This window comes from Saprolegnia parasitica, assembly GCF_000151545.1.
Source record: "Saprolegnia parasitica CBS 223.65 unplaced genomic scaffold supercont2.26, whole genome shotgun sequence".
NCBI classification, from domain to species: domain Eukaryota; phylum Oomycota; class Saprolegniomycetes; order Saprolegniales; family Saprolegniaceae; genus Saprolegnia; species Saprolegnia parasitica.
In genome coordinates this window covers 373,431-383,370 of record NW_012156420.1, presented here as the reverse complement: position 1 = coordinate 383,370, position 9,940 = coordinate 373,431, and the positions used below count along the sequence as shown (strand labels likewise).

Here is a 9,940-nt window from a genome sequence, read left to right as displayed (position 1 = left end):
GGCCAACAAGAACCAGCGCACGGTCTTCAAGGCCTCGCGCCCGGACGACCGTTCCGCAACTAAGCGTCTTCTTGGTTTCGTGCGTGGAACGCTGCAGCTTATTGTGGCAACGGATGGAGCGCTGGCAGGCCTTCTTACACTCTTGTAACTTGGTCTTCAATTAAGCATCACTCTTAAGGCTACATGGCTCTTCTTCTCCATCTCGTCGATATAGAGGCATGCTCCTCAGTACAGATTTGTACTCTCCACCCACACCTACACTTGTGCCTGCGCGACGCGCCTTCGAGGCCCAGAGCGATGGCGTTGCACTACCCTAGCCCTGCTTGTGTGCGCTTATATGTTAGCGTTCTTGTCAAACAAACACGTTCATCACTGCAACACCTTGGGCAGGACCCAAAGGGTAGGACCACCTGCCTCCTCCTGCAAGCGCGTGTGGATGCTGGTCGCTGCAATGGCCTGCGATCCCGTCGTCGCCGTCTCTATGGCGGTGCAGGGACGGTGGCGGTGGTACCTCTTTTTGTCATCACGACCATTGTTTTGTCATTTCGACCAGCTTTTGGCAAGCGTGCCACTCTATTTTTATTCGTATTGGAATGCGTTGTTTGTATGTACGTACCTTGAAAAGGGGATTAAAAATACGATATTTTATTGCGCGGTGCAGGGCCGAGCACGGGAATGTTCCGGCTTGGGATTGCCATTGATTGCTTCGAGCAGCCGCAGCCATGGCGCCCAAGAAGCAGAAGGGCGAACAGAAGGACGAGAAGCACAAGCACCCGCTCCAGGCGGTCATCTTCGCCGACTCATGGACCAAGACCTTCCGGCCCATCTCGCTCGAGACGCCCAAGGTGCTCCTGCCGCTGGCCAACGTGCCGATGCTCGAGTACACGCTCGAGTTCCTCGCCTCGAACGGCGTCGAAGAAGTGCTGATCTTCTGCACGGCCCACGCAGCCGCGATCGAGGCCTTCCTAGCAACCTCGGTGATTGCGCAGACGGTCAAGACGCAGTGCATCCTCGCGCCCACGTGCTTGACGGCCGGCGACGCCATCCGCGAGCTCGATCGGATGCAGGCCGTGCGCTCGGACCCGTTCATCTTGATCTCGGGCGACGTGGTCTCCAACATGAACCTAAAGGGCGCGATCGAGTCGCACGAAGCGCGCAAGAAGAAGGACTCGACGTCCATCATGACGGTCGTCATGAAGGAGGTGCAATTGCACCACGACATTCGCCCGCTCACGGACGACCTCCTCGTCGCGATGGACACGGCGACGAACCAGATCGTCTTGTACGAGTCGTCGTCGTCGCACGCGCCGTCTGCGCTCCTCCCGACCGCCATGTTCCAAGACCACAAGCAGATTGGCTTCCGGTACGATCTCATGGACGCCCACGTCGACATTTGCTCGCCCGAGGTGCTCTTGCAGTTTAGCGACAATTTCGACTACCAAGACATGCGCCGCGACTTTATCCGCAACGAAGTGCTCAACTACGAGATGGGCAACCGCATCCACGCGCACATCATCTCCAAGGAGTTTGCTGCGCGCGTGCATGACCCGCGCACGTACGCCGCCATCTCGCACGCGATCCTCCAGCGCTGGGCGTATCCGATGGTGCCCGACAACAACTTTCTCGGGCTACCGTCGACCTACCGCCACCAGCGCGGTGACATTTACAAGGAGGACGACGTCCAGCTCGCGCGCACGTGCACGGTGCGCTCGACGTCGATCGTTGGCGGCCGCACGACCATTGGTGCCAACACGGACATCGTGCAGAGCGCGATTGGCCGCGACTGCAAGATTGGCCAGAACGTGCGCATCGCCGGGAGCTTTCTCTGGGACAACGTGACGATCGAAGACGACGTTGTGCTCGAGGGCGCGATCGTTTGCAACGGCGCGGTGATTCGCAAGGGCGCGATTGTGCAAGAAGGCGCGTTGATCTCGTTCAACGTGGTGGTCGGCCCCAAGTTCACCGTGCCGTCGTACACGAAGCTCACGACGGTTCGGGCGACGGACGACGACGACGGCTTCTCGAGCGACGACGACGACAGTGACAAGGACGCAACAACGACCACGGAGGCATTGGGCGACGACGCGTGGCTCCCCAAGCACGTGGGCGTCAACGGCGTTGGCCGCATCTGGACGCTCGACGACGACGAGATCTACCTCGACGGCTCGGACGACGAAGACGACGACGACGACGACGCGAACCAAGCCGCGCGCCTCCACCGTCTCAAGCAGACGCTGATTGGCGCCAAGGAGGTCGTGACGGCGCGCACGTCACGTCTCGCGTCCTGGGACGCACTCAGCGAGTCGGACGACGAAGAGCCGCTGAATGCGTTCGAGGAGGAAGACCCAATGGCCCGCTTCGTGCGCGTGGTGATGGACATGGTGCTCTCGGGCGACGCCAACGGCGACGACGTCGAGAACTTGTTTTTGGAGATCAAGAGTTTCAAGTTTGCGCAGAACCGCAGCTTTGCCGACTGCCTCGAAGCCATTCTGCCGGCGCTCTGCAATGCGATTCCGCGCGCGAACAAGGCGCCGATGGCCATCATGGGCCTCCTCAAGGCCAAGCTCGAAAAGTGGAGCGGCGTCGTCTCCAAGTGCATCATGAACGACGTCGAGCGCGTCAAGATCGTCGACACGTTGGCGGCCTACTGCGTCCACGCGACCAACAGCGCGAGCTTTGGGAGCCTCTTCCGCTACATCCTCCAAGTCGCGTACGACCTCGATTGGATCACGGAGGAGACCGTGTTTGGCTGGGAAGACAAGGTGCTCGCCGAGGCGCCGAGTCATCCCGAGCAAGCGCTGCTCAAGGCCGCTGCGATGCAAGAATTTCTCGAGTGGTTACGAGAAGACGACGACGACAGCGACGACGACGACGACGACGATGATGATGACAGCGACGACGAGTAGAAGATGTATAATGCTCGGATCTTGCATGTCTCTTCTCTGCCTTTGGTGCGCGTTCTCGCGTTGGACAAGCTGTCATCGTCCCAAGCGACGTACTACAGTGTGGCTGCCCGCGAGTCTACGTTGCCGACGCCTGGCTGCGATGACAGAGTTGCGTGTGCCAGCTTAGAAATATGAAAAAAACTCAGTCGGCGCTGATCGCAAGCACTGTACTTGACTCGCTGAAAAGGCCGAGAGGGTGGTCGAAGCGTCGCCGCGGAACTCCCGCCAAGATCGCACCGGGCGCTGATTGGCTGATATTCGCCGGCTCATTGGTTGCACTTTCTGCGGCGATCATCATAATGGCGGGCGAGATTGCCTTTGCGGCCGACTTTACGGACGACGGCTACAAGCTGCTGGAGCTGCCGGCCGACGTCTGCGACGCGCTTGTGGCCGGCGACGAGGTCTACGTCGTCGGCGACCCGTCGCAGCGCGCCGTGCTCTGCACGGCCACGAAGAGCTACCACCTCGTGCGCGAGGACCAGTCCAACGTGCGCCTTCTCGCCGACTCGGTCGACTGGGAGGCCGACAAGCTCGACGCGTCCGGCGTCGTCTCGGTGCGCGGGCAGTCCATGACGCACTACGAGCTTGTCGAGAAGCCACTCGACTTGAACCAGCTCAAGCTCCTTTTGATCGAAAACCCGATTTGCGCGCCGTCCGCCGAGGTGAAGCGCATGAAGCGCAGCCTGTACACGCTGCACGATCTGGCGGACCGCCTTCAGCACAGCCCGCACGAGGTGGAGCTCATGCTGGCGCAGCTCCGTGCCGTCGAGATTGACGGGTATTGGCGCCTCCTCGAGGCGTCGTACAGCCGGCACGTCGTGGGCCTCGTGCTCGAGATCTTTCTCGAGCGCGACTGGGACTTCAACTCGGAGCATGCGCTGAGCCACATTGAAGTGCACTTGACCGAGACGGTGCATTCGTCCGTGCTCGCCCACTGCCTCCGCATGTACAGCGTCGACGGCTCGGCCTTTCGTCTCGACAGCGCCAAAATCGCCATCTTCCAAGCGATCGCTATCTTTGAAGAGGCGCGCTCGAAGGAGTGGACGCTGGCAGCGTTTATGGAGCAGTGGGGCTTCCGCGTGCCCATGGGCGTCGCGATCGATGCCGCGCTGCTCGTTGGCCTCGCGATCCGACGCGGCGAGAAGCTCGCGTACTTTCCGGCCGACCAGCTCTCGGTCGAGCCCAAGCAGCGCTTCCAGGAGATGTTTGCGTTCCAGCCAAAGTGGCTGCTCTCGCAAATGGAGCCGTATCTCGCGTATATCTAGCGGCTCGTCATGCATCCGTTTTCTCATCGTCGCGCGTGTAGGCCGCTGGTGACCAAGAACATGACGCAGGCGTCGCTGCTGCTCAAGTATACACGGGCGTCTCGTGTGCCCAACTCGACCGAGCGGCTCTACTCCAAGCGGTAATCATTCTTCTTGCGGACGCGACGAACAATACAACTCTCCTGGGACTCGTGTGCGATTGCTTTGGGATATATACCGCCGCCCATCTTGGACTCGACTGACAGCACGTCAACGTGTCGGCAAGAGCATCGCTTAATGTGCTGCCGTCAGAACGTCGATGGAGCTTTTTGGCTTGTAAGGACGTCGACGTGCACGTCAAGGAGACAACCGCGATTGACGCGTAGTATCCCGTGGTACTTGGAGAGCGATCAGGGAGCTTGTCTGTGCGAGACGTTGTGGAAGAGACTTGCTTGGAGTTTGGCCGCGTCAGCAAAAAGGTCAGGAGCCACCCGAGTCGTACCTCCCGCTCGCCCACATGGCTGAGCAAAACGTGCAGTTACCAAGGCGACCCGCTCACGATCCTCGACGACCTCCAAGCGCCTGACCAACTTTGCGCGTGTGTCCGCAACAAAAGCATGTCAAAAACGGTCATGGAGGGTCGGAGGACGACATCAAGGCATGGCTCTTCCATGCGGCGCTCCACGCCACGGTCGCGAACTCGTCGCACGCGTTCGACAACTGCTGTGGCAGGCACTGACGCGCTGTTGGATGGACAAAGAATGAAGGTTCGAGACAAATAATGTCATTTTTGGTTCTTTTGTCGAACTCCAGCCGTCCTATGGCTATCTAGGCTAAGCGAGTAGCATCGAGTGCAAGGTGCCGTCGCGGCTCACACCGTAGACAACGTTCTCGACGACGGCAAAGTCGGACCACTCCCCGACGTACTCTGTCCAATTCCACGGAACCACCGTGGCGATCGTGGCGCACGACAACTTGTACATCGTCGTGGCGCACACGGCGTGGCCATCAGTGCGCACCGTCGTTCCCTTCCCGACATACTGGCCGTTCGTAATGGTCTTGTTGGCAGCCACCAATGTGGCGTGTTCGACATCACCAGCAAAGGCAACGAACGCGTGCGTCTTGGCGATGACAAACTTGGTTAAGTACGGACGGAAGGTGGTCCACTTTTCGAGCGGACGAAAGTTGTTGTCGCCTTGTTTCGTCGCGCAGCGAAACGAGTCATCGCCCAAGCACAGCGTGTTGCCGTCCGTCGCGAATCTCAACGTGATGCGACCCGTCTCCAGCGTCGTCGTCGCCGATGTCGTGAGGTTGGTCACGGCAATGTCGGGTCGGTCGTCGACGGCCGAGTAGAGGACACCGTTCGCGCACGTAAAGTAGCTCGCGAAACGAACGTCCGCTGTCGGCCACGCAGCGAGTGGTTGACCAGGCGTCCACACGTGCACGGTGCCGTCCTTGCGGAAGCAGAGGCCTTTGCTGTCGCCCGACACTTTGGAAAAACCAGCGCCGAAGTCCAACGGAACCCATTGCCCGGGCGTAGCCGTCGTCGGAACCGGCGTAGCTGGCGCGTTGGTTGTCGTCGGGATCGGCGACGTAGGCGCGTCGGTCGGGCCCGTCGTTAACGTCGCCGGGGTCGGTGTGATCGTCGGGGTGTCGGTGCAGCCAACGTGCTCGCCGGAGATGCTGGCAGCGGCGATGGTCGCACACACGGCGAGGCGCAGGAGACCAGCCGCCTTCATGAGAACAAGTTGACAATTGAAAAATGAACACCATCTTCCTTTGGCGGATCCAAATCCGAGGGTGCCGTACAGAAAGCGCGAGTTGCATACGTCGACACCATGTGATGGCAGCAACGACCCACATGTTGTTGCTAGTCTACGGTCAGTTAACCAACACTCGTACTGCGTAGTGTGCTGCGTATGTGGACCGGTCGCAGACTACTATGTACAACGGAGCGCGGCAACAATCCCCTGAAACCCTAAGACCTAGTACACACTTGTCCATGGTCCTTGCATCCGAGTGCGACTACGGTACATTCAAGCAGCACACTAACTCTTGCGGTGGGACGTTGCGACGTCGTCCTGGTCGCATGCTGCAGGAGATGCAGTAGGAGACCGGGACAGCATGCGTCATGCGGGATACCATGGACGATGTAATGACTTGAGTCAATCGAAAGGATGTTGCATTTGGCGTTTGTATGGTGCACGGCCACGACCAACACCAGACACCAGCCGTCGCGCTTCTTCACGCCCCGGCGCACTCCCGGTGACCAGACACTTGCGGTTGAAATGCCCACGCGGTCCATTTGATTTCAATTTCTGATACCAAGCGGACGAAGGCGAAGCTGATGGTCATTTTCATGCAGGTTTTCACTTGGCGCCAAAATGACATTAGCGAGGCGTCCGGCTCCGAGCTCGAGCGTCAGCCCCAATTTCAAGCTCCAGATTGCGTTTTAGATATCCGAGAGAGAGAGAGAGATCGTATTCACGAGGTATACGACTGGGTTGCTCCACTGTTGGAGCCTGGTTGGAGGCGAAGAAAGGCTTGTTGGCTCATCACGAGTGCCTGCTGCTGGCAAACGAAATCAATGTACGTACACCACAAACTTTGCACCCGAAGAGGTTATTTTGCCGAAATGCATGCAGCCGGTTCAGCCCGTCTCGTCTACGCCACATAGTCACGATTGGCCGGTGGAATACAGAGCAATGACACTATGTCTGCAAAGGTGGTGATGGTGCAACGACGACTCTGTACGTAGTCTATTCGTTTGCCATCCCGAGGACCTTTGACGATGTCATGGTCATTTTTTTGCTACACGAATCCTGGAAACGTTATGCATGTAATTGTAAATGACGATGCCTCGCGTGTACTAATACTGCTGCAAAGTAGATGAAAGTAGATGATGGAGGTGGCACCGAGGATTTTGTATCATGATCAAGTTGCGCTACAGATCGAGTCCAAGATTTCTGATGGTGAGATCTGCACGACGCTATGTGGGACTAGGTAGCTTTACAGCTGGTGCCTGGAATCGAGGCGACGCAAGTCATCTAGGCCACCACGGGTGTCCGTTACGGTCGGCACCTAAACTGAACGTGCTTAAAATCGTCCTAAACCGGGCGAAGTTAATCGCTTAATTAGATCGGATAAACGTTACAGCAGGTTCAATCACCCGCGTTTACGAGGATGCAGACAAAACAACTTGCCGTGCGAGGAATGCACAGCGATTGCTCCATGTGTCGTCAATATAGTGACACCCCTTTGCGAAACGAATGCGACCCCTACAGAGCGCACTGCATACGTCTGCAGTCGTGGCGTGCAAGGTGTGGTTAGGGCTGCAAATCAAGCGACGAGGCATCGTTCTCACGTCATCGAGCGTGCTCCTAGTGGTGTCCGTGGTCTTGAGTGCAAGTATGGTTTCACCATGCATTGTGTGGGATTAAACGACGAGGCTTTTCTACACTGTCGTGTAAAATGGTAGGTCCGACACCCGTCATCATACCAATATCGACCGTCTCTGGTGAAGGCGGTCGATGTGGTGTTGTGACCGTTGATCGCATACAGTGGTGGGGCACTGGGTAGCCCACGTCAACACCACTAGGCCGGGGCAAGGTGATGTGTGTTTGTATGTTTAGTCCTACTAGTGCGGGAGAAGCCTGTTGATGTGAGACTGCACAGCCTTTGGCAGCAGTCAGTGGACGTGCTGTCACTTTCCGTTCTGCTTTGTAGTACACTTAGCCCAATGCACTTAGCCGGTGTTTAGGGCGTACGGCCTCCCTCTGTCTGGTGTTTCACGTTCTGATTGTTGCCAGGGGGCGGAATCGGTTACAGGTGTACAGTTACAGCATGGAATGTCTCCACACTCACTCAAGGCTGCAAGACTGCCATGTGCATCAAATCCAATGCGAAAAGATACGTCTGTATGTCTTTTCATTCAATCCTATCACAGGAAAGATTGATTTTGATCAATCAATCGCCATTCTTTTCCCACCCGAACAGATGGTGGCGTCGCCCTCGAGGCGCTACATGTACACGCGCTACGGACGCACATGGCGACCCAGATGGCGACCTCACTGCCAGTGAGTCACTGGTCTTTTCCGACGAGCAACGCAGGACGCGACCTACCGGCAGCATCGTGCTCGACAACTCGATTGGAAGCGGCTGGTTTCCTGGCGCCGGTAGAAAAGCGGTGTAAGCGAAACTGTCGAAAATCGCAGGACCTCAAAGGGCGTCAGGTAGGGGGCCTATCTCTTTTACTTTTTGGTCTCATTTTTTTTTATCACGATACAAGTATGCAATAAAATAAAAAGGACGCCTCAAAAATCAAAGTGGTCGCGTCGATGAGATGCGGTGGCGGCAAGCATGCCCGCGCGCGCTTCCAAGGCCGGACGAAGCGCGCGCGAACCTTCAACTAACTAAGGGGTGGCTTCCATTTTCCAGAGAGCTTGAAGCAGAGGCTAACGATGGCGGGCCGCTTTGTCACGAGTCGCCCCGGCCCCGGCGGGACGATCGCGTACGAGCTCAACCCGGCGAGTGTTACGGCGATCTTCCCGTCGCATGACGTCTCGACGGTGCTCAAGGCCATGGTCGAAGTCTCGCTCCGCGACGTTGGCAGCCTTCTCCCCAGAGACATCCACGACGTCGACACGGCCAAGCTCCAAGATTTCTTCCCGGACGGCCTCCAGGCCACGGACGAGCTCGTCGTGCTGCCGTACAACGAGTCGCGCGCGCAAACGGTGCTCTCGATCGACCTTCCAACTCTTCCTCTCGGCCACCGCGCTGCGTTCATCGGACAAGTAAAGCTGGAGCTTGCTCCGGGAATCGACACGACGCGGTTCATCGCGATTGGCGGCATCCAACTCGACATCCTCCTTGCGGGGAAGCATCGCCTCATGAAGTGGAAGCGCGACGTCCAGAAACTGCTCGAGGCCTACGCTGCGATCTCGGTCGACCCGCCGACGACGCCCCAGCGTATCAGAGGCACCCCGCTCCACATGACGTCTCCGTCGCCTCAGCGCATCAACGGGCGCTTCACGGCGTCTCCGTCATCCCAACTCATTGGCGGGTGCCTCATGACGTCTCCGTCGCCGCGACGCTTGATGTCGTTGCCGTCGCGATCACCCCAATTGATCGAGTTCATTCCGCAGCCGTCGCCGGCGTCGTCGCCCGCCAAGAAGAAGAAGAAGGCCGGCGCGCGTCTCCAGGCGGTGGTGGAGCTCGACGGGATCGAGACGATGAAGACGGCGTTCAACGACGCCAAGACGCCCAAGACGCCGAAAGCATCGGACGAGACGCGCGCTTTTTTCTTCAAGTGCTTTTGTCCAATGCGCCGAAGTTCTCGTCCAAGATGTCTACGACGGAAACGTACAAGGACCACTTTACCGCGCTTCTCGTCGCCGAAGCCCAAGCCGCGATCATCGCTGGGTACATTTTCCCTCGATATCGCACCCAATCTCATAGTTTCTACGCAACTGCAGGCAAAACACGTTGCCTGCCACGTGCACTCAGCTCGTGGCCTCGTTCGACGGCGTCTCGGACCCGAACGCAGCGACGTTCGAGACGCGAGGCAAGAGCACGCCCATCCTTGGCGACGTCGTCCGCCTCAAGGTGCGTGAATCGGCTGCCTCTTCGCTCTCTATACGCATAAAATGATTAGGTCGACAATTCGCGACGAGCTATCGGCATCGTCGAGCGCGCGTATGGAAATATGGTCGACGTCGTTTTTCTCCAGGCAACGAAGACCATGCTCGACCT

The 9,940-nt window shown here is 58.0% G+C and overlaps 3 protein-coding genes across 3 annotated transcripts in view; 2 read left to right on the top strand and 1 right to left on the bottom strand.

Annotated features, from left to right (window-relative positions):
* The window catches only part of SPRG_22195 (hypothetical protein), a gene marked incomplete at both ends in the record, with an annotated part of 3,921 nt that extends 1,015 nt beyond the window's left edge, over window positions 1-2,906 (top strand). Inside the window, 2 exons of the mRNA XM_012346081.1 lie at window positions 391-400; window positions 715-2,906. Of these exons, the coding sequence (XP_012201471.1) occupies window positions 391-400; window positions 715-2,906 (2,202 nt within the window). The remainder of the gene's footprint in view (window positions 1-390; window positions 401-714) is intronic.
* A 290-nt stretch (window positions 2,907-3,196) lies between these two features.
* SPRG_07272 (hypothetical protein) lies at window positions 3,197-4,430 on the top strand. Its single transcript, XM_012346053.1, has 2 exons — window positions 3,197-4,200; window positions 4,252-4,430. Exons 1-2 carry the CDS (start codon window positions 3,245-3,247, stop codon window positions 4,352-4,354), a joined length of 1,059 nt encoding a protein of 352 aa, XP_012201443.1. The 5' UTR covers window positions 3,197-3,244; the 3' UTR covers window positions 4,355-4,430.
* Window positions 4,431-5,022: 592 nt separating this feature from the next.
* On the bottom strand, window positions 5,023-5,928 carry SPRG_07271 (hypothetical protein; the record flags this gene model as incomplete). Its single annotated transcript, XM_012346052.1, has 1 exon — window positions 5,023-5,928. One exon carries the CDS (start codon window positions 5,926-5,928, stop codon window positions 5,023-5,025), a length of 906 nt encoding a protein of 301 aa, XP_012201442.1.
* Between the last annotated feature and the right edge of the window lie 4,012 nt (window positions 5,929-9,940).

Coding starts and splice junctions, on each gene's coding strand:
- SPRG_07272 (XM_012346053.1), top strand. CDS start 3,245: ATGGCGGGCGAGATTGCCTTTGCGGCCGACTTTACGGACGACGGCTAC. Junction 4,201..4,251: donor CAAATGGAGCCGTATCTCGC/GTATATCTAGCG, acceptor TCGCGCGTGTAG/GCCGCTGGTGACCAAGAACA.